We start from the raw sequence: 27,409 nt of genomic DNA on the forward strand, positions 1-27,409 counted from the left end.
GTCTGTGATATGTACCCCTGAATGTGATTTACTCAATTTAAATAGGTCTCTCTCTCTCTCTATATATATATATATATATATATCTATCTATCTATAAAGATATATCTATATTTATTTATTTTTTTTAATTAGCGGCTCATTGGAAATCCAGTATTCAAAAGAGTCAGTTCTTCTGCGAATGGAGAAGATATCGGCTCACAGCGTTTAAGAATCATACCATGTCTAGTTTCCAGAGGATATGGGGCCCATTTATTTCCTGGTTGAAATGTCTTCAGGAGCCTGGTTGGTCCCCAAGCTATATCTGAGTAATTACAGGCTGGAACTTCTTGAAGGTAACACCCAATCTGCTCTCAGCCCTATGAGCTTTTGGGGGGGGGGGGGGGGGGAACAGACGGACTTCATTGTGTGCAGTTTGGTACTGCTATGTAATATGTTGCTTAGATCACCTTTCCCTATGGGGGTGGGGGGGAAGGTTGCAGCATGATCATATGTTCAGATGAGTAAGCTTCAGGTTTGTACTATACTGAGTCCAAAAAAAAAGATACTGAACCTTTGTGGGATTGGGTAATGTTTATTGTATCTTTTTTTTTTTTGTATTGTTCTTTGTGTCTTCTTGCAAAGGAAAATTAGTTCTTACCTGTTAATTTTCGTTCCTGTAGTACCACGGATCAGTCCAGACTGTGGGTTGAGCCTCCTTTCCAGCAGGTGGAGACAGACTAAAACTTGAAGGATATCCTATGTGAGGACAGAGCCTATGCTATAACCCTTCAGTATAACGAATGTCAAAGCAGAAAATAACAAAACCAGAGTAGGATCAAGCAAGCAACCATAAAGCTCAATAGAGCAACTGTAGAACAATGAACAAAACATGTTATGCCTAACTGCTCTTGCATATACTTGGTACTTGGGACAACGAAGGCTTCCGGTGTATTTGCTCAGTATTGTTGCACAAAATGACGTCTTAAAAAGAACTGCAACCTGCAAGAACAAGCTTCGAGAGGACAGAAAGAGAGACAAATGGGGAAGGGCGTCTGGACTGATCCGTGGTACTACAGGAACGAAAATTAACAGGTAAGAACTAATTTTCCTTTTCCTGTACGTACCCGGATCAGTCCAGACTGTGGGATGTACCAAAGCTCCCCTAAACCAGGTGGGATCGAGACAGTCCCGCTCGAAGCACTGGTAGACCAAAAGAACCAAAGAGCGGAGCTCGCACAGCCAGGCGGTAGTGTCGATCAAAAGTAGGTAAGGACGTCCAAATGGCAGCACTGCAAATCTCCTACGGAGAGAACAATTGAATGTTCGCCCAGGAAGTAGCTCGAGAACGTAGTGAATGAGTCGTTAGACCCTCGGGAACCGCCCAAGCATGACAAAGATAAGCCGAGGAGATTGCTGCCTTCAACCAGCGCGCTATAGCAGACTCAGAAGCCGGCTTACCCCGATTGGACCCACTCAAGAGGACAAAGGATGGACCGAAACATGAAGGCCATTGGGAACCAGGAGGTAGCGATGTAGAACTCGTAAGGCATTAAGGTAACAAAGATAGTCACTAGTCGCAGGGGAAATACGGGGAGTTCCGCCGACTGGTGGACATGGAGGTTAGAAGAACCTGCACCAAGAAGGAAGGGCCCGTACGAGAGATACCCCGGAGTCGGAAGAACGCAAAGAGGTTCCTGACCGGACAGCGCTTGGATCTCCGAACTCAGACGAGCAGAGGAGATAGAGACCAGAAGCCAGTCTTAAGCGGAAGAGCCTTCAAGGTAGCGCGACGGAGAGGTTCGAACAGAGCCGCAGAGGGGGCCTGAAAGAACCAGATGAAAAACTCTATGACGGGCAAGCGGCGGCGAAGGCAGACGGAGATGTTTGATGCCCAGAAGCAGAAAATCGCAGCCGGGTGTGACCGCTCAGAGGCGACCTTCCACCCGACCCAGGAGAGAGCCGAGAGGGAAGACTTAAACGTGCCGAGAACGAGAGGAAAGATCCTCGGAGAGACTGTCTTGGAAAAGAAAAGACTAACGAGATCAGGACGGAGTACGCTGAGAAACCCGACTCCACACAAACAGCCTCAAACACGTTCCAGATACGCATGTAGTCCAGAGAAGTCTACTGTTTCCGGGCCCGCAGCCAGGCGGAGAAGACCTCCTCCTAATAGCACTTGCGCCGGAGACGTCATCGTTCAAAGGCCAGGCCGCTAAACAAGCGTGATCGGCCTGGACGAAAAATACAGGTCCCTGACTAGGGAGCCGAGGAAGATGGCGAAGCCGCAGAGGAACGTCCGTCACCATGAGAAAAAAAATCCACGAACCACGGCCTACGCGGCCACTCGGGGACTAGCAGAAGCACGGGACCCAGATGGAGTTCTATTCGCCTGAGAACTTTCCCGACCAGAGACCACACACGTAGAGAAGGACGCCCACCGGTCAAGGGAGAGACAGAACATCCACGCCCGCCGAGCCATGGTCCCTCCAGTGGAAGAACCAAGTTGCCATGGTATTGCAAAGAGTCGCCAAGAGGCCCAGGTGGGAGGGGACCACCTGGCGATGCGAAAATCCATGGCTGCTTCAAAAAGTGTCCACCTCCCGGGAGTGAGCAACTGACGACTGAGAAATCAGCCTGAACATTCCCCTGCCCAAGGAGTGGGAGACCGCCGGGCACTGTAGATGATGTCGCTCGGCCCAGGCGAAGAGAAGGCTGGTGTCCAGGGCCACCAGCAGACTGCAGGCGCCTCCTGGGCGACGGATGGAAGCCACGGCAGTGGAGTTGTCAGACAAGACTCGTATCGCCTCGCTGCAGATGAGGGGAAGAAACTCTAGAAGAGCGAGAAACATCGCCCGAGCCTCCAACCGCTTGAAGTGCCAGGAAGACGGAGCCGCTGGCCAGATCCCCTGGGCATACTGGGAGAGGCAGACCACACCCCAGCCCGAGACACAGGTGTCTGCGGTTACTATCGCCCACTGAGGGACTTGGAGAGGCAGTCCCGGTAGCAAATGAGGGAGGGGAAGCTACCACAGCAAAGCGGCGACGGTAGAGCCCAAACAACGGAAGGAGTGTGAAACTGTGTCGCCACTGGCTGCCAATGGGACAGCAAAGTTGTCTGGAACTGTCGCATATGAGGAAAAACCCAAGGGACTAGGTCGACGGTAAGGGCCAAGGAGCCCGAGATCTGCAGGCAGGCACAAGCCATCGGAGAAGGCAGCAAGAGCAGACAAACTGGCCGAACAACTGGAGGACCCGCGCGTGAGGCAAAAAGACCTCACCTACCTGGGTGAGGAAGTGGGCTCCCAGGTACTCTAACTCCGGGAAGGGCTGAAGATTGCTCTTAGAGAAATTTAGTATCCACCCCAAAGACGCAAGAAGAGCTAGCACGTGATACACCGACCGCCGGCAAAGAACCTCCGCCTTGGCCCTGACGCGCCAGACATCTAGATAAGAGTAGACAAGGAGTCCTGCCTGGCGGAGAGCTGCTGCCATCAACACCCAGACATTGGTGAAGATGCAAGGTGCCGTCGCGAAACCAAAGGGAAGCGCCCGGAACTCGAAGTCCCGGTGGAGGACGCGAATGCGAAGAGACTATGGCAGCCACGATGAAACGGAAAATGGAATATGCCACTGTGAAAAACAAGGGGGACGAGGAATGCCCCGGGGCAAGACGGCACGAGTATGCTCACAGGGTGCCCATGCGGAGAAGTGGGACCTTGAGAGCCCGGTTGACTCGTGAGGTCTAAGATTGAACGAAGAAAATAGGATAATGGCCTGCGGCAAGTACGCAGTCTGGAACCGGGGCCTCTGCGCCCAGTCACAGGAGCTTGGCGGGGGTTTGCTCCACCGTGTGTCGCAGGGACCGACCGCATGGGGAAACAGAAAAAGATCCCGACAAACTCAAGGAAAGCGAAGACATACCCGTATCTGAGAACTTCGAGGACCCACTGGTCCGACAGGATCTGAACCCAGTCCGCGGAGAACAGGGAAAGGCGACCGCCCCAGAAGGGGACCGAAGAATGAGGCAAGGAAACTCCAGAGAGTGTGTGCAGGCGGAAGGATTGAGAGCGTGGGCTAACCCTCGCGAAAGGGATGGCGCCCACAAGAATGCTGCGACAAAAACTGCGATCAAGAAGGAACAAACCCCCTGAGGAGTCACCGTGCCCGCCTGGGGTATACCGCCTCTGGCCCTGAAAGCGTGGACGAGAGGGTATAAAGGACCGGGATGGGTTCGGATGGGCCACCGGGAGCTGATGGCCCTTACTTTCCCCTAAGGAATCCCTAGATTCTCAAGGTCCTGGACAAGGAACAGCTTACCTTTGAACGGCAACGTACCCCACCGGGCTGTGAAGGCCGGAGTGGTCGACCAGAGGCGCAGCTAGAGGAGCCGTGTGGCGGACATCGCCGAGGCAATCGCCTTTGGCTGGAGGCGGAGAAGGGTCGAATGCAAAGCCTCTGGCCACGGGAGGTCCCGGGCACAGAGGAAAATTGACGTTGACCCCATCTGAGACCTGACAGCAGCAGGAAACTGCAGCAAATAGTGGAACACACCCCTGGCGCTAGAACATCAAAGTGCGCTTCACATGAGCCTCGAGCAGGCGTACCGGGGCCGGGAAAACCCTTCTGAAACGTGACCGCATAAGTAGTCCACGGAGGGATTATTGGGGGGTTTTTTTAAACGAAGCATGCTACCAGGAGGGGGAGCTTGTTCAGGGCATGGCCTGGCCGGGGAGCCTCCCAATGCCTCAGGTGCAACTGTTTGGGCGTGGGAGGAAGGGGAAGGTGCTTGCCGAAAACCTGAATCCCGGCAGGACCGGGGCACCAGGAGTGGAAGGGTAGCTTACGCAGCTGGATTTGATGATAGGATCCGGGAGTACCGGATCCGCCGGGGGGTCAGGGAGGGGGGCACCTCCGGGACCACCCGCGCCCCAAGGGACCCCGGGGGCTCCTTAGCCGGTCGAACTGTCAACGGCATGGAGTGGGGAAATGTTATTTTATTATTTACTTTTTTTTTTTTTTTTTTTATATTGTTTTGTCCCGGGGGGGGGGGGGGGGGGTCAAGGGGGGACCTTCCACCTCCTCCTGCATGCTCACTAAAGGGGATTTACGCAAGAGGGAAAATGCACATAAAAAACGAGCCCAAAATATCCCGGGTGGGGGAGGGGAAGGGGGAGGCGAGGGGGTGACAAAAAACCCTTCCTGGGGGCTCAAATCGGGGGGTAGCTGCAAAAAAAATAAAATAAAATAAAATCAGCCCCCCAGCCCCAGGGAGCTCCGAAAATGGAGCTGATAAAAATCCAAAATGGCCACCGTTCCCGGGCTTCCCGACCCGGGAACGGCCTGGCCAAGCTCTGGGGACTCGATCCCCTTGCTAAATTTGCCTTCCCTGCCGAGGAGGGACTTTCCCCACCCGGCAGAGAGGCATAGAAGAAGCCCCCCTCGCAAAAAACTCTACGGGGGCTGGCAGAGAAGAGGCAGGCTGCCTGCCGCGGCAAAGAGAGAGCCACTCTGAAGAAAAAAAGGCTGCAGAGAAAATGTTTGATTGACAGCCTGGAGGCCAGGAGTGAAGCAGGGGGGAATCCTGCTGACTCCTGCCTGTCTGGTAGAGATGTGAATCGGAACTGATATCGGATCCGATTCTGGTTCCGATTCACATCTCTACGTGTCTGGCTGACAGTTCAAGCCTCCTGAGACCAGAAAAAGAAAAAAAAATACTGGTCTACTGCTGCAAATAAGCTGAAGGTAGGGGAATACCTGCAACTTATAAAAGTGAAAATTCCTCTTCTAAATATTTATTCACTTTTTTTTTTTTTTAAACTGAGCGCAGCAGTCAGGTTCTAAACCCTCTTGGCAGCCGGTGGATGGGGGGGGGGGGGGGGGGGGGGGGAAGAGACCCGGAGAGACTCTGTCCCCACACCTGAAAGTGGGATGGACTCCAGCTATGCAGCACACAAGGGCAAAGCCCCCCCCCTGAGACCGGCAAGAGTCGGGAGACGGAACAGTCTCCCACAGAAGAAAAGAAAAATTTTCTAAAGAAAAAGTTCCTTTACTGCAACGGAAAGTAAGAATAAGTACTTGCTTGATCCGTGAGGAAAGAAGAAAGGCTGACTAGCCTAAAGCAGAGAACGAAGGGTGAGCTGCTGCACCTGCTGGAGACAAGACGAATACTGAAGGGTTACAGCATAGGCTCTGTCCTCACATAGGATATCCTTCAAGTTTTAGTCTGTCTCCACCTGCTGGAAAGGAGGCTCAACCCACAGTCTGGACTGATCCGGGTACGTATAGGAACATATAATTTACAAAAAAAAAAAAAAAAAAGGTAGCCCTAATGGATGCATAGGTATGGGCATCTTGGGTAGTGGAGTATGGCTTCTCTTAAGATAAGGGAGGAGGAGTAGCCTAGTGGTTAGAGCAGTGGACTATGAACCAGGAGACCAGGGTTCAAGTCCTGCTGTCACTCCTTGTGACCTTGGGCAAGTCACTTTACCCTCCATTGCCTCAGGTACAAAACTTAGATTGTAAGCCCTCTGGGGATAGGGAAATACCTACCTTACCTGAATGTAAACTGGTATATAAAAAATAAATAAATAAAATAATGTCCCTCAACAAATCCCTGTCTGAGATGGATGGAGGCCTTAGGGAGTGAGATTTGAATCTCTACTCTGCTGTCTGATTTGTGATGTTTTGCTCCGTGGGTTTCTTGGCGTTGAAGATGCATTGTGCCTGGAAGAGGAGCTGTGTGCCACCAGTGATGCACCGCAAGTCTATGCCCCGTGCGATGATGCAGCACGAGCAGATGGGCCATGTGCCTACACTCCATGCTCGGATGCTGTGCAGTGCACGTAAACTGCACAAGATTTCTTTGATAAGTCATGTGCAAACAATGCGCCGAGCAGCGATGCGCCGTCTGATCTCTTCTTTGGCACCTGCTTTTTTTTTTTATGGGCTTTCGGAAGGATGCTTAGTTAAGGCCCTTTGTACTGACACAGCGTTTCTTAGAATCTGGCTGTGAAGTAGGTGAAACGTCCAACGAAAAAGTACCTGTAGGTGGAGGAACATCTGTTCATAGTCAGGCTATTTTTTTCTGTTCTCTGGCATTGAGCTCTTGTGGCTGTAAACCCAGCAATTTGGTTGGTCATGATGTGGTGCCCAAGCAGATGTAAGAAGCAGCATGACCATCCGTTATGGACATATGACCACAAGCACAATATTTGAAGCCTGCTGTAGGGCATTAAGCCATTGTAGCACTGAAAACTGCTTTTTTTTTTTTTTTTTTTTTTTTTTTTAAAGTTCAGTGAAGTAGAGAGACAATCTCCTGCGTCCATGTGAAGCGCAGATGGAGAAAAAAAAAAAAAAGACTGAAGAGTTCTGGAAGTTGTTTGCACAGAAGGTCCTGGGCATGCTCAGTACATATAAAACTATCTTGAGAGACAACTCCACAACATGTCCCCCAGTGTCATCATCCATGGAGCATGGCTAATTGAGCCTGCTTATCAACAGAAAAAGTTTCTGATATGTCACAGAACCCCAAGATTCTAGATTACATCTATATAAAATTCTACATTCATCAATATTGAGAAAGAAAAAAAAAATGACCAAACAAGTCACTCACTGTATTGCATTTTGTTCCACACACCACTTGCCGATGATTGAGCCATTGGGATGCAAAAACTTTATTAAGGGTCCCAAGATGGAATTCGCGCTCTTTCATGAGGCTGGGAAGTTTCTGGGCAGCATATCCACACAACAAGCGGCGGTAGCTGGAATCTTCCTGAACCTTGAGCTCTCTGCCTTTTAAGTAGTACACCAAAGACCTCTTCACGGGAGGAAGCCGCTTCCTTTTGTGTGCAAAGTGATCCCAGCCAAGCTGCAAAACAAAAAAAGAGAAAGCCATGGACATCACTGTTATGGGCTGCTGGAGAAAATACAGCCACTAATTGCTGCCATTGTGTGATCACTAGGATTCCCTCCCCCCAGGACTGTGAATGCTACATCCACAGCATCCTCAGCCAGTACCTCCCGAGATGTATTTTAAGGGAACACAACACTAATGCCCAAGCAGAAAGAAGCAAAGGGAAATGGCACTGGGGGCACAATCTGCTCTGGCTACAACTAGTCCTGGGGGGAATTCTGCGCTACTGTGGAGCACAGAATTCCCCCCTGCGCACAAAATAGCAGAGGAGACCCCAGCATGCCGCGAACAGAGCGTTTGAAGACGAAGGCCCCCCGTGTGCCACGAATGGAGTGTGCTCCGCTCACGGCAAAGATAAAGGTCCCGGTGAGAGAGCGTGTGTGTGTGTGTGTGTGAGAGAGGAAAGGGAGAGGGATGTGGGGGAGGGGGTGAGAGAGCGGGGGGGGGGGGGGGGGATGCTTGAGTGTGGATTTCAGAGAGAGGGAGCCTATATGAGGAGATTGTGAAAGAGTATGTATGTGTGAGACAGAGCCTGTGTGAAGGGCTGCATAAGAGAGACATAGGTAGCCTGTGGGAGGATGTATGTGTGAAAGAGAAAGGGAGCTTGTGTGGGTGTGTATGCAAGAGAGAGGGCCCTGTATATATGAGAGAAAGAGAGAGACTGAGGGTGTGTGTATGTGTACTAGAGGGAGCATGTGTGTGTGAGAGAGGGAGGGACAGAGGGAGCCTGTGTGAGGGGCAGTACTGAGAACTGGGTCAAACTCTGGGACTGTCGATAGAGTGGAAGGGGTTGAGCCTTGAGGTGGAGGGGAGAGATACTGGCAGGTGGAGGAACTGGGGCCTGAGATGGCAAAGTGACCAGGGGAGTAGGGACAGCGAGTGGAAGGGACACTCTTACAGTTAATTTCTAGGGAAATTCTGCATCTGTAAGTAATAACTTTTCTCTGTATTAGTCTTTAATTACATTTTAAATTGTCATTTAATTTTGTTATTTTGACCAATATAAAATTTGCAGAATTAAGTTTTTGTGCACAGACTTTTACATTTTTTTGCACAGAATTCCCTCAGGAGTAAGCAACTGACACAGGAAAAGTTAAGGCTGAAAAGGAGGACAATGGTTGTCTGCTGAGAAAACAAATAGCCTGCTAAATGGAGAACACCAGTACTGTTCTGTATTGCTACTAACTGATCACCAAAAGTTTTATAACTTCCACCATTTTGTAGAATCTAAAAAAGACTGGATTGGCTAACTGGACTGCCAACATCTTACAATGCGCACAGGGATGGGTATTAGAAAAGAAAACACAATCAACAATGGTTAATTTAGGGCCTTACCTGTTAATTTGCTTTACTTGAGTCCTGTCAGATCTGTTCAGACAAGTAGGATTTGTCCTCCTTACCTGCAGATGGCAGTACAGAACAACTCTTTGCACTGGCCTACATAGTCAGGTACAATAGCAGAAGCCGTGAGAAGCCTCTTGCCAAGGAAGAGAGATGTAGGGGAAATATTATACAGACCTTCAGATATTTGAAAGGTTTTAATGATGCACAAACTTAAAACCTTTTCCAGTGAAAAGAAATCAATAGAACTAGGCCTCACAAAATGAAACTCCAGCAGGGATGACTCAGAACACAAGAAAATATTTCTTCATGGAGAGGTGGTGGATACGAAAACACTCAAAGAATTCAAAGTGGCATGGGATAAACACTGTGGCTCCCTAAAGGCTAGAGAATGGAAATGAAGAAAAGAGGGTGGCGGTTACTACCCTTAGAAGCCTTGATACTTTTGATGCAACTGCAACATTGCTCTCTGCTTCAAGAGCAGAGGGAAAGGGAAAGTTGGATTCCGGCAACAACCAATGACAGCCCCGACCGTTACAGACTGGGGAACTGTTAAGCATGCAGATAGCCTGCACGGAGCAGCAAATACTACCTTAACAGAAGGCAAGGACTTACTGCTCTTATCCAATAAGCCTTGATGCTTTTGACACAACTACATCACTCTCCTCTCTGATGGCGGGTGGGGGGAATGGGGGATGTGGAAGAAGACTAGGAAGAGGACCACTAACACAGGCCCTCACTTTTACGGTCTGAAGTACTGATACGCAGACACGTGAAAAAGTATAAGACTGCTTTCTACAGCCAATTCCATAAGCAAAACATCAGCAATGTCTGAATTTTCAAGAAGGCTCAACGAATAACTGCACAGAGTGACAGTTGCTACCCTTAAGAGAAACATGGGGTAACCTGTACGGCGTGGCAGCTTGCTAGGCAGACTGGATGGACCATTTTGTCCTTTTCCACTTTCATTACTATTGAGCTCCCCTGGAATCTTAAAAAAAAAACCCAATGCATTCCTTAGCAATGGCAAAAGAAAATGAGAATTGAGCCTTCCCTGTTCTTTCCTCAGGCTCAACTCCTGTCTGGAAATCAAATGTATATATTATATACTGTATAAAATATAATACATATAACGGGGAAGGCTCAATTCTCATTTTCTATGTTTTTTGGGGTTTGTTTCCAACTAATTCCCTTTCCATCTTCAGGTGAGCTCTAGACTAGTTTGATAGGACTCAAGGAAAGTTAATTAGCAAGTAAGGACCTAATTTAACCTTCCTCATTGCCCTATCAGAGCAGTTACCTAAGCAGTAAGTATCCCAGGTCGAGGGAGGCTAGGGCTCCTTTTAGAACCCCTGTTCTACAGCCATGTCCTGCCTTGCTTGCAAGTCTAGTCTGTAGTGCTTGGCAAATGAATGCAATGGATATCAATTTGCTACCTTATAGTTATCCATTTATGCCACCAGCATATATGTTCCACCCAGTACACCACCTGTGCCCTCATGGAACATATTTTTAGTCCTCCTGGGACCAGTTTCCCTTTAAGTATATACAGTGAAGCTATTGCCTCCTTAATCCAGTAAGCAATGGATGCCTTCAACGATGCTGTGTCTTTCCTGGCACCTCCAAACACGAAGAGTCTGCTTGACCTGCGGATGGGATTTGTGGCTTTAGATATCGAAGTAGCACTCTCCATAAATCCAGTCACCGCAGACCTCTTTTTTTGCCAATGCATTCTGACTTCCTGAAGCTGGGAAAGAGACTACATGGTTCAGATGGAACACAGACACTACATTTGGTAAGAAGATTAGTCCAGTGCCAATCACCACTTTTCCCCTTGAGAAAAATCAAGTAGGGAAACCCAGCAGGATAGTGCTTGAAGCTCAAAGATCCTTCTTACTGAACAGATTGCTACCAGTAAGACAGTCTTCATGGTAAGGTCTTATCAAGGCTCTCCTCAAGGCTCATATGAGCCTTCACAACATAGTTCAGGTCCCCCATAAGTATAAGATGGCCACATATGCTTCACTCCCCTAAAGAAGCACACCACATCCAGATGTGAAGCTAGGGAACTCCCTCTGATCTGTCATCTACAACATGATATGGCTGCTGCTTGCACCATCAACAAATTCAGGGCTAGCACTCAGTCTAGGCCATCTTGGAGAAATTGCAGAATTGTAGCTAGTTTTACACAGTGCCACTTGCCTCAGTCTACACCTTCTTTTGAAGATTTTCCAAATCCTGGAATGCACTATGGAGGTGGCCTTTTTCCTTGCCTTAAGAAAAGTTGCTATTACCTGCTGTGAACATCCTCTTAAGAGCCAAGCCACAAGACAGAATGGTGCAGGCTCTTCCATGATTAAGGGCATTGGTGCAATAGCACCCCTTGTTTTGAGTAATTCTGAGATGCTCTCCTTCCTTGAGACTGATCTGGTCTTTGTTCCAAGGGCTACTTGCCTAATCTGAGGCTACTAAAATAACTCTCCCAGAATAACCTGCAATTTGTTTGATTACTCTTCCTATCATTGGCCATGGTGGGAATACATATAGGAGACAATCCTGAATTTCTTGTGAGTCGCCATTAGATCTCACTGGGGGCATCCCTTTCTGTCCACTATTTGGTTGAAGGCTTCCCCTGGCTAACTCCCATTCTCCCGTTGTCAGCTCCTGCTATATGTGCTGCCGAGAGATCTTGGAGAGTTGCTTCTGCCCATTCTATAATGGATCCGCTTCCTTTGCTATTTGACGGCTCCCGGTTGCTTCCCTATTACCATAGGCCGTAGCACAGTCAGAATATTCTGGTTGTCTTCCCCTTTATCTTTGGGATTAATTCTTTCAGTGCTAATCTGATGGCACTGGTTTCCAGGCAGTTTATTGGCCATTTTGCTTCTCTCTGGGTCCATGCACCCTGTGCTACCTTACCCTCACAGTGTGCCCCCATCGTGTCTGTTACCATGGTCCAATCTGGATGTTCTCAGCTGAACCCTATTTCCAAATTGACTTTGTCAAACCATCACTTCAAGCTCCTCCTGGTCTATCATATAAGCAGCATCTCAAACCCAGATTTTACATTGACATGAGCCCTTACCCATAGTACCACCTCTATAATGGCTGCCATAGATTCTAATATTTGCAAATATGTCCGGACCCGTGGGGCTTTTGAGTCTCTCAGGCTCCTTACTTGCAATTAAAGTTTGCTGATCCTCTAAGATATCAAGCACTCTGCCTATTTTTCTATCAAATCTTGTCCCTAGATATAGCAGCAATTAAGAAGGCTGCAGTTGATGCAGCCTTGTTGACTACTCAACTTAGGCCTTTCAGTACCTAATTCTCCAAGATGCCTGGAAATTTTCTTGGAAGGATTCAGCCAATTAGCCAGTTGTCTAGGTATGGACACACCCAAAGACTTGCCCTGCAGAGGAAGGCTGCCATTACCACAATTACCTTTGTGAACATACATAGTGCTGTTGCTAACCTAAATGACCGAGCCTTGAATTGGTAATGATTTCCTAAAACTGCAAAACACAGGAATCTCTGGTGATTTAGAAGTACGCGTCAGCTAGATCCAAGGAAGACATAAAATGATGGCAGAAGACCAAACGGCCCATCCAGTCTGCCCAGCAAGCTTTCACACTTATTTTTCTCATACTTATCTATTACTGCTGAGGTCAGGGCACTTATTGGTAACTTTTTTTTCCAATATTTCTTTATTGGTTTTTTCATATATAATAAACTCGTATAGTCCATATAAAGTTAGTGTCAAACAAAAAGAATAACCATTGTACAAACAGTCCAGACTTCTTGCAGTTACAACAAAAGCAGTATAAACAAGATACATTCCCTAGGTCATATATAATAATCCACTTTGAAATACAGTATACACCCTTCCATTATCTTCCCCCTAAGCCCCCATCCCCCCCCATCTTTGGGTTCAAGACTTAATGCATTAGTCGGTTTACTCAGTAGCTAGGACAGTTTTCTAAAAACGTCAGTGTATCTCATTTGTAATAGAGACTTAAAGGAGTCTTTCTGAGCCAATGGAAATAACACCCAATACTTCATCCAGATCTTCTCCCATGCTTGGAGAGCTTTCTTCGATGTATCCTTCGCTGTCAAGTATTCAAACCTCATTAAATTGTTCATCCTGTTGCACCACTGGGCTTTCACCAGTCGGTCAGTTGACATCCAATTAGCCATTATCGTTTGTAGACCAACCAGTAGTGCTTTCCGCAAAAAGGAGAAGTCGGTAGTTTCCATATTGTCTAGGTCCTTGCCTGGAAGTCCAAAAAGACCCATTTGAGAATCTCTGGGGATCATTGTGTCCAAGATGGTACTGAGTTCGGTATGGACTTCTTGCCAGAAAAGACTAATCTGATCACATTCTCATAAAGAATGGTAGAGTGTACCTTCTTTGGTGCCGCACTTAATACAAATAGCAGATGCACATAATTTCGCTGCATGCATCCTCACTCTTGACATGTACATACAGTGTAGCACTTTATACCGTACTTCCCTCAATATGACATTGTCAGTGATCCGGTTGCTGTCCTGCAAAATTAACTTGATGTCATCCAATGAAAGAGTCAGGTTTGCCTGCTTTTCCCATTTACATTGAGTAGTTTGCAATGCGCTTTGATTCTCAAGTCCCCTGAGAATTCTGGAGAAGATGCTGCTGGAGTTGGAATTCCGTCCCATGGTAAAAAAGAACTGTTTGAGACCTTGAAGTTTAGGAAAGTCCTCCGTCATGATGGTTAAAGAGGATATATAATGTCGAATCTGTAAGTACCCATAAAAATCATGAGAGTCCAGATCAAAGCGTGCTCTAAGATCCTGAAAGTTGTGCAGGATGCCAGTCTGAGGATCTAAACAGTGCGGTAGACAGTCCAGCCCTTGGGCTGACCATTTATGAAATATGGCTGAAGTCATTCCACTGGGAAATTGTGGGTTCCCCACAAAGGATAAATAAGGGGTAAGTGTACCTTTCATATTGAACTTCACTCTACATAAGTAACACCATGCACCTCTCCCCGAAAGCAGTAGGATGCTTTGTTTAAACCTTCCCGGGATCTCCGATCCAGTAATCTGTAATAGGTTCTGAGGTCTATATGGAAATAGCCAATCGTTAATAAAAGCAGTTGGGGAGTATATGCTAGTGCCTTTAACCCAGTCATAAATGTGTAGTAGCAAACAAGCCAAATTGTAATCTCTCCAATTCGGACAGGCTAAACCCCCTTGAAGCTTAGACAACATCAAAGTAGCCATTGGAAGGTGCGCTTTATGTGGCCCCCATATAAACCTCCGAACCGCTCTATGAATGCGGTTTATCTCCTGTTTAGTAAGCCATAGAGGTAATTGTTGTAGTACGTATATCCATTTTGGTAATTCCATCATTTTAACCAAAAATATTTTCCCAGTAATCGATAAGGGGAGCGTTGCCGAGGTCTTAAGTTTTCTTTCCATGTTCTGGTACAAGGGGTCCATGTTAGCCTTATGTAACAAGTGCACATCCTTAGTTAATCTGACACTTCCAGGTTAAAGCACTTTTAAGCTTTTAACCCGTACGCTCTATGGTAACCCTTATATTTATTTCCTGCCTTATCTTCTTTCCAGCTTGTTGCAAGCTTCCAAGTTCTCCTTCCCTGTTGATTGTAACTTTGACTTATTCCTACCTATCGTTTTCTTTCGTTTACTTGAATTGTTACTCCAGTTATACCCTTGTTAAATGTAAACCGATCCGATATGGTTATTTACTATGAAGGTCGGTATAAAAAACTGTTAAATAAATAAATAATCTAATCCCAAGATAACGCATATCCTTTGCTACCCATTTTAGTGCTCTGGCCACAACCTCCACACTCTGCTGCCTGCAAAGATAGGCTGACCAATTCAAACGCCTTCTTTAACAGGGACTCTACTTTTCTGTCCTCTGGGTCTTTCAATGATGAACGTCCCTTCCACTGCGATAGTCATTTTTTTGTATGACTGCCGTCACCATTGCATCCACCTTTGGTATTCAGAAGTGGTGTTCTCTCTCAGCCTGTACCAGGTTCAACCCTTTCATTGCCTTTTACTCCTTCCTGCTTAGTCAGGGTAATCCCACTCACCCTCAATTTTATCTTGGATAGCAGGGTGTATAGAGAAGGCCCTGGCTGACTTCTTTATTCCTGCTAGAATAGGATCTCCTTTGGGATTTCTTGATTTTGAAGAAGCTATGTGATGTAACTTCTGTTGATGCTTGACTGATAAACTTGGCGATTATAAATGCATTGCTTTGGCACCATGTGTTGTTGGAGCGTCCCTAATCAATATATGCTCCGTAGGAGCGTCATGGGATAGGCTTCATGCCGTATCTACTCTGTGCGCCATAGCTCCGTGCGTTGAAGCTGTTCCCTGCGCCGAAGGTGCTCCGTGCTTCGCAGATGCTCCGTGCCGCATATGACGCGTCGAGGATGCTTCATGACTGCGATGCGCCGTAGACACGCCATATCCGTGGTTCGTTCTTGAAGTGTCGTGATGCAATTTCGATGCAGACGGCGCAGTTTTCGAAAAAGTACTCTTCGGTACTTTGCGCGTGGCTCACCCACCGGATCCCCGGCTTTTGGACGAGGCTCTGAGGGGGTGTGAGACCCTGGCCTTAATTGTTTCTCGGGTTGTTCAAGTCCTGCTGGTCCCAGCGGGGACGCCGTCTTCTGGTGTATCTTACCCGATCTCGCCGGTCCCGGCACGGAATGGATGGAGGATGGTGGGGCCGAAAATTCAATGCGGAGCCTTTCCATCTTCGCGGCCCGGTGCCACTGGGCCCTCAGCGACATCATGCCACAGTCCCGGCACGATTTTTGATCGTGATCGGGGCCTAGGCAAATGTAGCAATAATTATGTCCATCCATGATGGACATAATTTTGCCACATTGACAATATTTAAATCTAGATGGCTTCGGAGCCATCTGAGATGTGAATTCTGGAGAAAAACGCGAAAAAAATAGTCAAAAAATATCCAGTCAGAGAAAAAATTTACTAAGAGAAAAACCCCGCGTGCGAATGGCTCGCAGAAAAAAAGAAACTGAAGAGGTGAGAGAACCGCACGGGAAGACGACCGCGCAGACGCACAGAGTTCAAAACTCTGTGATTAACTAAGAGAAACTCCGCCTACCCGGGATCGCGGCGCTTCCCATACAGCATGGCTAATTCAGCCCTGCTATAGACAGGAAACACTTAGGACATATGGCCCAACCCATTAATAAAAATTGCAGAGCATGGTGGGGGGGCAATTTTCAGAGCCATTCATCTGGGAAAGTTGGCCTGACAGTTGCCCTTCTCTGCCTGGCTAGAAGTGAGAGTTTCCTATAGCATGTATATTTTCAGATAAGCTAAAGAGGCATTCCCGGAAGAGTGAACAGCTTGCATACTTTACATTTTTAAAATTGATGTGTGCTCTTTTTCTCCTGCATAAACAGCAGATGCAAAATATGCTGGCACCTCATGTCCTTGTGAACATGGGCAAGTCACTTCACCCTCCACTGCCTCAGGCACACACTTGCAGGCTGATGCAGAAAGGTGTGTTCAGTTGAATGCAGCTTTCTGTGCATATCTTCCGGCAAAACTTACTGCTGATGCACAGAAAACATGTTTCCAAATGGGAGTACTGATTAGTGCACTTGCATGGAAATACCATGCTAATGAGGGCATTAACCCATTATGTCCCAAATATTTTAAGAAGCTATCCTATAAATAAGACACTAACTCTGGCAACTCAGGTAAGAGATCTTGGTGTCCAAATCAACGAAAATTTAACTATGAAGACCCATATCAGCAAACTGATAAAATCTGGTTTCCACAAACTAAGAATCCAGAGCCAACTGAAACCTCTTCTAAGCACAGCTGACTTCAGAACCATTTTACAATCTCTAATATTCTCAAACTCAGCCTCTGCAATTCTCTATTTCTAGGACTTCTGGCTAGTCACCTTAAACCACTACAATGGCTAAAACACACTGCAGCCAGACTACTGACCGGAAAAAGAAAAATTTGACTACATCACCCAACCCTGATTGTACAGGTAGCCAATGCAGTGCTGACAAGAATAATCTACAAAGTACTGACAATAATATACAACATGAATCCAAACAATGATGTGATGGTAATATCAGTCAAACCACATATTCCCACACAAGCGCTTAGATCTCAGAACAAAGGCCTGCTAGAAAGCCCAACCATAAAAAATTCTCATCTAATACAAATGAGAGAGACAGAGCAGGCCCAATGCTATGGAACTCAATGCTAGAGTATCTACAAATAACTGACACTAAGAAATTTAAGAATGAACTGAAAACTTGGCTATTCGATAATGCCTACTCTGAGTGTTATAACCAATTCCCCTTCACTCTGATAACTATGTCCTACACTCTACCCCTCCCTCTCACCCCCCATATCGATTACAAATGCATCCCATGTCCAACCCTGATGTACACCCTTAGACTTGGAATGCTTACCTTGAATGTTTACCTGTATGTAAGCCTACCTTAGTATCTCACCCTTTGTAAGTGTTAAATCTGTAAAATGTTGTCATCTAGTAATTCTCACATGGAACGGTATATAAAACACTCAAATATGCAGCCGTGACCACCTCCTTATCCAATGAGCTATGGTGGTCTATGAAGCTGGAGCACCCTGCTTATTCCCGCCATGGAGAAAAGACTCAGACACCTCCAGATACTGCACGACAAGACGCTTAACATACAAGGAGCACAAAAGGCAAAACTCCTCCGCATCCTTTACCTTATCCATAAGAACATAAGAACATGCCATACTGGGTCAGACCAAGGGTCCATCAAGCCCAGCATCCTGTTTCCATCAGTGGCCAATCCAGGCCATAAGAACCTGGCAAGTTCCCAAAAACTAAGGATAGTAAGGAGATGGACTCATTCAAATGAAAGTCTGAGACTACCTTGGGCAAGAAGGATGGAACAGTACACAGCTGCAATGCTCCCAGAGTCACCCGAAGAAATGGCTCCCAGCAAGACAAGGCTTGCAGCTCAGAAATCCAACGCACAGAACTTAGCCACCAGGAACACAGCTTCAAGGTCAACAGCCATAAGGAAAGGCTATGCAGTGGTCTGAACACAGGGCCCACCAAAACGTCCAGCACCAAATTAAGACTCCACAATGGAACAAGCAACCTCAAGGGAGGCCTAGGGTGCTTCACTCCCTTAAAAGGGGGCCACATCAGGATGAGACGACAAAAACACCATTCACCAGGCCCCTGAAACTCACAATAGCTGCAACCTGCACCTTCAAGGAATTAAGGGCCAAGCTTTTATTCAATCCATCCTGCAAAAAAATCCAGAACGAGAAGGATCTTAACTGAACAAGCAAGAACAACCCACTCCTCATTCCAAGCCTAAAAAAAAACCTTTCCAAACCTGCATATAAGCCAAGGAAGTGGAGAACTTGCGAGCACAGAGTAAAGTGGCAATCACTGCAGAGGAATAACCACGTTTTAACAGGCGAGCCCACTCAAGGGCCAAACCGTAAAGCAGAATAGAGTCTGATCTTCATGAAGATGTGGTCACTGTTATAGCAGATCCATGTGTGGCAGAAGACAAAGGGGGCCCTCCAAATCCACATTCCACGGATGTCTGGGCCAGTCCGGCACCACCAGGAATACTAGCCCCCTTCTATCTTGCAAATTATCCTGCCTAGCAAGGTCCATGGAGGAAAGGCATAAAGCAATCTTTCAGCCAGACCTGTACGAGAGCATCTATTCCCAGGGACCACGGATCTCTACTGTGACTGTAGAATCGAGGAACTTGTGCATGTCGAGAAGTCGCCAGCAGGTCTAGGAATAGAAGGCCCCAGCGAACCACAATCAACTGAAACGCCATGGCTGGCAACACCCATTCTCCTGGGTCCAGACTCTCCCTGCTGAGAAAGTCCGCTCTTACGTTATCTTTTCCTGCAATGTGAGAGGTCAAGATCTGCAGACTTCCACCCATTCCATCAGCTGGTCTATTTAAGAACATAAGAAATTGCCATGCCTGGGCAGACCAAGGGTCCATCAAGCCCAGCATCCTGTTTCCAACAGAGACCAAACCAGGCCACAAGAACCTGGCAATTACCCAAACACTAAGAAGATCCCATGCCACTGATGCAATTAATAGCAGTGGCTATTCCCTAAGTAAATTTGATTAATAGCCGTTAATGGACTTCTCCTCCAAGAACTTATCCAAACCTTTTTTGAACCCAGCTACACTAACCGCACTAACCTCTGGCAACAAATTCTAGAGCTTTGTGCGTTGACTGAAAAAGAATTTTCTCCGATTAGTCTTAAATGTGCTACTTGCTAACTTCATGAAATGGCCCCTAGTCCTGTTATTCAAAAGTGTAAATAACCAATTCACATCTATTTGTTCAAGACCTCTCATGATCTTAAAGACCTGCAAACGTTGCTGGCTCTTGGTTCCTCCCTGGCAATTGATATAGGCCACCATTACCACGTTGCCAGACATCACACAAACCACTTGATTCCACAGCCTGTGGCTGAACTGCAAGCATGCCAGCCGTAGCATCCGGGCCTCCAGGCAACTGATGTTCCAGTGGGACTCTTCGGCATGCCAGCATCCCTGGGCGTTGACTCAAAACAGTGAGTCCCCCCCAACTATGGAGACTTGCATTTGTCATGAGTACCAACCAAACTGAAGAGGATCCTCCTGCAACCACCAGAGGTGGGAGCAGACTTCCATTGGCAAGTGAAGCCAAACCGCATTATCCTGAGACTGTGGGTTCCAACAAGATAGCAGAGAGCTAAAGAGGACACATAAGTGCCCTTGCCCATATCGCCACTTCCAGGGTAGCTGCCATTCCGCTGAGTACCTGTAGGTAAGATCACACCGTCTGGCATATGGTGTTCATCAACTGACGTACTTGAGACATCAATCTCTGCATCTGAACTTCTGGTAAGAAAGCTCTGTCCTGTCCCATGTCGAACCGGACCCCCAACGACTGGGATGGTGGAAGATTGAACCTGGCCAAGAGCACCACCCATCAGAGCTCCTGCAATAAGATCACCTTGTGTGTCACCAGGCGGCTCTCTTCCTGAGACTTGGCTTGAATCAGCCAGTTATCCAAATACAGGTGCACCAGGATTCCTTCTTTTCACAAGGCCGCCACTACTACCACCATAACCTTGGAAAATATTCTGGGAGCAGTGGCTAGACTAAAAGGCAGGACCCAAAACTGATAAGCACCCCAACATGGCAAAATTTAGAAAGCATTGGTGTTCCAATTGGATGGGAATACGAAGGTAAGCCTCTAATAGGTCCAAGGAGGTCAGAAGTTCCCAACTGCAACACTATTATCACAACACGTAAGGTTTCCATTTGAAAATGAGTCACCTTCAAGCGACGGTTGACCCTCTTGAGATCCAGGATGGGACAAAAGGAGCCCTCCTTCTTGGACACAACAAAATAAATGGAATATCGCCCCATACTTTCTTGAGACATGGACACCAAAACCACAGCCCTCAGTCTGAGGAATCTGAAGTGTGAACTCCACTGCCTGCTTCTTCTGCCAGGAGTGGCAAGGGGACACCATGAACGTGTCCCAAGGAATAGTGGAAATTCCAGTGCATAGTCTTTGCGTACCACCTCCAAGACCCACTGGTCTGTGATCTCGACCCACCTCCAATAAAAGAAAGACGTCCCCCTATTTTCTGTTCTGGGAGGTGGGTCAGCAAACCACCTGAGCCCACTCCTCTCTTGGGCTGTCAGGGATGAAAGGACAGAGACCTACCAAAAGGCCAAGTCCGCTGAAAGGTTGTCCCTCTGTAGGGTCGAAAAAGCCTGGAACCCTGGAAATGACCCCTTACACCAAAGAAGTGCTGTAACTGTTTCTTATCCTCCGACAACCAAGGCACCGGATACTCACCCCACTTACTGGCCAGTTTCTCCAACACACTCCCAAACAAGAGCAAGCCTTTAAAGGGCATCTTGATAAGGTTGGCTTTGGAAGCCGAGTCAGCTGACCAATTTCACAACCAGAGTTGATGCCTGGCCACTATCACCGAAGTCACTCCTCTGGCCAAGGTCTGAACCAAATCATTGCCTGTGTCTGCTAAAAAGGCAGCAGGCGGCTCAATAACCTCTCTGGAATTCCATCCAGACTCATTAATCTCCTGAGAGAGAAGCAGATAAGATCTCACCACTAGGGCGCAACAGGAGGCAATCTATAAATTCAATCGCCACTGCCTCAAAGGCTTGCTTAAGAACAGCCTCAATCCTTATGTACATCCTTCAAGGCCGCTCCTCCCTCAATGGGGGATAGTCGTCCGCTTAGTCACAGCACATACCAAAGCATCCACTTTGGGAAAACACAAACGCTCTTACACAGCCAGATCCAGGGGGTACAATGTCCGACCCCCTTTAAAATTTGCCTCTGGGGTGTTCCATTCCAGATCAATCAATTCCTGAATGGCATCTATCCCAGGGAAAAAAAAAAAAAAACACAAGAGGTTTTACATAAGGAGACCAAAATGGGATTCTTCCTTAGCTCTGATATAGCATTCGAACCAGGAACACTCAGCTGTTTCAAGATCTGGGAAGTCAGGCGCGGCAGTTCATCTCTATAAAAGAACCGCAACATGGTTCGATACAGTTCCAGCCCTGGAGGAATTTCTCAATCTTCCAGGGAATCAGGATCGCTCTCATCATCAGTGCTATCCAGATTTCTGTTGGGAATACCCGCAGGAAGCTGAGGAGAGCTGCGGCGATTAAGCATAGGAGGGAGGAGCCACTGGCTGAGGGTCTGACCTGGACAGGAATGGGGGAAGCGAAGGACTGCGCCTGAAGAAAAGCTTGTAAGCCTTGAAAATATTCCAAAGAAAAAGCAGCTGGGGTCCAGACCAAGCCCAGAAGGAACTGGAGCTGGTCCCACAGAACTTCCCTTGCCAATGGAGGAGCCAGTCAAGGGAGAACCAAGATCTGGCGTCCCCCCAGTCAAGGCTGTGACCAACCCATTATCAGAATGGGAAGAGCCAGGTTTAGCAAAATCCAAGGAAGACAACTCTCCCTGAGCGTCTGCGCAGCAATGACACAGGTTAGAGGCCAGGTCATGCTGAGAAGCCCTAATATGATAGGCAACACAAATAGGAAGACACTTAGGCTTCTTGCTTACTGGCGCCATCTACAGAGTAAACATGCGTTGGAAAACGGCTCGCGCTTAAAAATGAAATGCACCCTCAAAAAAAATAAATAAGCAGCTAGAAGACAGCACGGCAAGGCGCACACTCAAAAAACTGCATACACCAAAGGCCTATAGAGGGAGCAGAACACACCAACAGCATGCGAAAACTGCCACTGCAGCCTACCACATGGTATGCAAGAAAAAAAGCCTAAGTGTGGGGCCTAGCCCACAGGGGGCTGCTCAACCCACCAGGCTGCCAAGGTCCCCAAGTCCAATGTAAGCAAGAATAAACATCGGTATGGCTCACTAAGAATGGAGACCGGAGGAAGCCCCGACACCCCTCTGTGTCTGATTCAGGATAAAACTTTTTTTTTTTTTTTTTTAAACCTTACCTGAGCTCAGCGCTTACCAGCCGAGTACAAAGACGGTCTCTGACAGCTGGGAGGAGAGGACATCTGCCGTCACCGCTGAGCTTGGCCTCCTGCACCTGCTGGCCTTTAGGCTGAACTAGCAGTTAATTCCATGCTGGGAAACCCAGCTACCGGACCAAGGCACATCTCTGAGGGACAACGGAAATCACCTCAGGAATTCTCAACTGGGGGAGGGACCTTTAGGTATCACCGCAGGAGAGTGGGGCTTTCTATTTCTTAATTTAGAATGTCATATTTATCCTTCCAAAAGCTTGAAGCAATCCCCATGGGGAGATGCATGTCCACCATCTGCTGGAGATGGAGAATACTGGCAGGCTGGGGTCACTGCAGGGCTGTATATACTGTGACGCTGGCTTGCTCTGTCGCCATCTGCCGGCAGGGGAGCATAATCCACCGGCCCTGAGTCCATCTGTCTACACACTAGGAAATAACTGATTTATCCATCTGACAGCACAAAGCAGCCACCAGAGCCTGAGGTGATGTGAAAGCATTTCAAAAATGGCTAAAAACCTTTCTTTTTAACTTAGCTTTTAATTAAATCGTGTGTTTTTAGTGTTGTAGTATGACGACTTGTTATTTTATATATATCGACTATTTTATGAATGTTATTTTGTAATCCTCCCCCAAAACATATGGAGGTAGGAGAATATAAAACTACGTAAAATACAAACCGTCAGTTATAAGAACAAGGTTAACTTCTAAAAAGTATTCCTCGGAGAGCTTATCGGAGGGTAAGAGGAATTTTTGCTACATATTAGACATTAACTGTTCAGTTTTTTAATGGGAGAACATTTTGTATGATGTGAATGTGTTATTTGTTTTAATTATGTACTGAATAAATTAAACATTGTTATTGGGTACTTCCTATGGTTGTGCTGTGACATTACTCATTCACCATGGCATTCCAAAAAGGAAATGTCCTCTTCATCCAGGCAGGCCAGTCCACACAAGTTTCGCACTCCTGGCAGGCCTACATCCACAAGAAAGTATGCATGCCCACCATATGCTGGAGACCGAGAATACTGGCAGGCTGATGTCTATGCAGGACTATACAGGGGTGGCAACACGAATCATTGACTTCCTTCTCCATCTGCTGGTTGGAGTGAAAGAAGAGGAGACTTTGACTGAAGGATTGTTGCTGGTTTTAAAACTGTCCACAGTTTAGCTTTGCAGAATTTACCAGCAGGCTGATGTCAGCACAGAAGTATATGAGGGGTGACATCAGCAAGCTCTTAACCTGTCCATCTGCTGGTAGGAGTGCATACCCCACTTGTGTGGACTAGCCTGCCTGTCCTAGAGGAAATTATCAGGTGATAAGCAATTTCACCATTTTGACATTCTTACAGAAGTGTTTCCAGAAGGACTTGGCCCTGAATTCTTACAGATTGCAGCAATTTCTTGCAATAACAAAAAATGAAGGGGACATTTATATCGTGTCCCAAGGAGGTGCCATGTTTTTCAACAAGAAGTTACATGCCTTAATCCTACATTGAGGCTGATATTATGGAATTTTGTAGTGAGTACGTTACCAAGCCCTCCTTATGAACCGTTAGAACAAGTGACTCAGAAGGACTTGACATTGAAAACTGCATTTACCTCAGCAGAGGATGTGGTTAGTGCAGTTAGTATAGCTGGGTTCAAAAAAGGTTTGGATAAATTCTTGGATGAGAAGTCCATTAACTGCTATTAATCAAGTTTACTTAGGGAATAGCCACTGCTATTAATTGCATCAGTAGCATGGGATCTTCTTGGTGTTTGGGTAATTGCCAGGTTCTTATGGCCTGGATTGGCCAGTGTTGGAAACAGGATACTGGGCTTGATGGACCCTTGGTCTGACCCAGCATGGCAATTTCTTATGTTCTTACATTTTGGAGTTGCAATCTTTGTCATGCAAGTGGTTCAGTAAGGATCTGTAATGCTGAGACCTATTCCATCCTGCTTACAAAAGGTGGCTTTAGCATTCCATTTAAATCAGAGTATTATATTACTATCTTCTGATGAGGACTGCAATCTTTACAGTTCTTAGATGTCAGGAGATGTGTAAGAATATTTAAACATGGCATGCATTTCGGAACTGATAGATTTTGTGGTGTTCAGTGGCACACGCAATGGGGCGACTGCCTCAAATGTGACCATCTTGAGATGGATTAAGAAAGCCATAGCTTCTACATATTTACAACAGGGGCAGCAAATACCGGAGAGCAACAGAGCCTATTTGACTAAAGCCCAGTTTTCATCGTGGACGGAGATAGCCACAGTAAATCCAGTTGATATTAGTAAAGTGACAACTCTTAGTCAGGCCTATCCTGTAAAGTGCGGCCGCGTTTACCCTGCTCCTAAGCCGTTTTTAACTTCGTTTTCGGCCGCGTTAGCCCTTCCTGCGATCCCGAATCCCTTTAACCTACTCCTACCGCGTCCTAAATTCCCCGGGCAACCCCTTCCGCCCGCGGCATGCATATTGCATGCAAACGAGCGAATTAGCGCGATATTGCATGCAAACGAGCAAATTAGCTATTCACCTGCAATCCTGTAACCCGCGCCCCGACTATCGCTAGTTTTCCCTGCCGTTTTGTCGCGCGTTTAACCTGCAAACTTACCGCCTACCCTGACCCAGGCGGTAGAGGCATGGGTAAGGGTAGGTGGAAAGCTTTCCCCCAGCCCCCGCTTGCCTGCCCCGGCCGCGATCATGGGTGCCGGTCTCCGTGGCAGCCCCAGTCCTCTCCCCTGCTCCCGAAGCCAAAAAAAAAAAAAAAAGCGTAAAAAACGTGCAGCCCCCCTCCGATGTCCGGACCGGGGCTGCCACGGAGACTACAACGGCAAAGCGACTTTTGGTTTTTTTTTTTTTGCTTCGCCGCTGTCAGTGTGCCCCCTCCTCTCGGAGCATGGCGCGAAAAGCAGCCTTGCTCCGGGAGGAGGGGGAGCACACTGACAGCGTCGAAGCAACACGAAGACAGCGTCGAAGCAACGGCAAAAAAAAAAACCAAAAGCAATTTTGGTTTGTTTTTTTTTTCAAAGCGACAATTTTTTTTTTTCCAAAAGCGACTTACTTTTGGGATCTGTCAAGATCCCAAAAGTAAGTCGCTTTTGGACGCCTGCCAACTTACTTTTCTGAAGCCATCATCAGGAACCCCTGCGATCGTAGCTCCTCCCGACGAAGACAAAGATGGCCGCCTGCACGGTGAAAGCGTGCAATTGGCCGCTGAAGACGTGACGTCACGATGTCACGTCTTCAGCGGCCAATTGCACGCTTTCCCCGTGCAGGCAGCCATCTTTGTCTTCGTCGGGAGGAGCTACGATCGCAGGGGTTCCTGATGATGGCTTCAGAAAAGTCAGTTGGCAGGCGTCCAAAAGCGACTTACTTTTGGGATCTTGACAGATCCCAAAAGTAAGTCGCATTTGGAAAAAAAAAAAATTGTCGCTTTGAAAAAAAAAAAAAACCAAAATTGCTTTTGGTTTTTTTTTGCCGTTGCTTCGCCGCTGTCTTCGTGTTGCTTCGCCGCTGTCTTCGTGTTGCTTCGCCGCTGTCAGTGTGCTCCCCCTCCTCCCGGAGCAAGGCTGCTTTTCGCGCCATGCTCCGAGAGGAGGGGGCACACTGACAGCGGCGAAGTTAAAAAACCAAAAGCAAGAAGTAAGTCGCTTCCCCGCTTCACTCTTCCCTCCACCCGGAGCAGGGCGCGAAAAGCAGCCTTGCTCCGGGAAGCGGGAAGAGTGAAGCGGGGAAGCGACTTACTTTTTGCTTTTGGTTTTTTCGCTTCCTGGTATCTGTCATTTCAAATGACATTTGAAATGACAGATACCAGCATGGCCGTGAAGCCTTAGGCCCGCGCACCCAGGATACTGTATAGGCGCTCTATCCAGTATCCTGGGTTGTGCGGGCCTAAGGCTTTTCGGACGCGGCTTACATTTACATATAATTAGGGTTCAGGATCGAGCAGTAGGTGAGCTGCACTGTGCGGGCGGTAACCGCGGGTGCCGTAGGCACTAACGCAGCTCTTCCTACTGCTCGGTACTGGATTGGCCTGAGTGTCTGGCAACCTGAAGATGGCGAAGCAATGTGACAAGGTGATAGCTAAAGCCAGAAGAATGCTGGGCTGCATAGAGAGGAATAACCAGTAAGGAAAAGGAGGTGATAAAGCCCTTGTACAGGTCCTTGGTGAGGCCTCACCTGGAGTACTGCGTTAAATACTGTTGCCCGTATCTCAAAAAGCATAAAGTCAAGATAGAGCGACCAAAATGGTTTGGGGGTCAGTATCAGAAAACCTATGAAGAGACTGAAGGATCTGAATATGTATACCCTGGAAGAGAGGAGATTTTAATGATGCACAATCGTCAAAACTTTTCCGTCAGAAATTAATAGAACTAGGGGGCTCACAAAATGATACTCCAGGGAGGACGTCTCAGAAACGTCAGAAAATATTTCTTCATGGAGAGGGTGGTGGATGCCTGGCATGCCCTTCCTGAAGAGGTGGAGAAAACAGTGAAAATTCAAAGGGGCACAGGATAAATACTGTGGATCCCTAAAGGCTAAAAGGACAGAAATGAAGAAAAGAGTGCACAGGGGTAGCTTACTGGT

The 27,409-nt window shown here is 47.3% G+C and overlaps 1 protein-coding gene across 2 annotated transcripts in view; it reads right to left on the reverse strand.

The window, feature by feature from the left end:
- DCAF12 (DDB1 and CUL4 associated factor 12) overlaps window positions 1-27,409 on the reverse strand; it is a 136,473-nt gene that overhangs the window by 105,148 nt on the left and 3,916 nt on the right. For both annotated transcript variants that reach the window (XM_029581189.1, XM_029581197.1), the window contains exon 2: window positions 7,592-7,846. In XM_029581189.1, coding sequence (XP_029437049.1) covers window positions 7,592-7,846 — 255 coding nt within the window. The remainder of the gene's footprint in view (window positions 1-7,591; window positions 7,847-27,409) is intronic.

Source organism: Rhinatrema bivittatum, chromosome 1 (genome assembly GCF_901001135.1).
Source record: "Rhinatrema bivittatum chromosome 1, aRhiBiv1.1, whole genome shotgun sequence".
Classification (NCBI taxonomy): Eukaryota; Metazoa; Chordata; class Amphibia; order Gymnophiona; family Rhinatrematidae; genus Rhinatrema; species Rhinatrema bivittatum.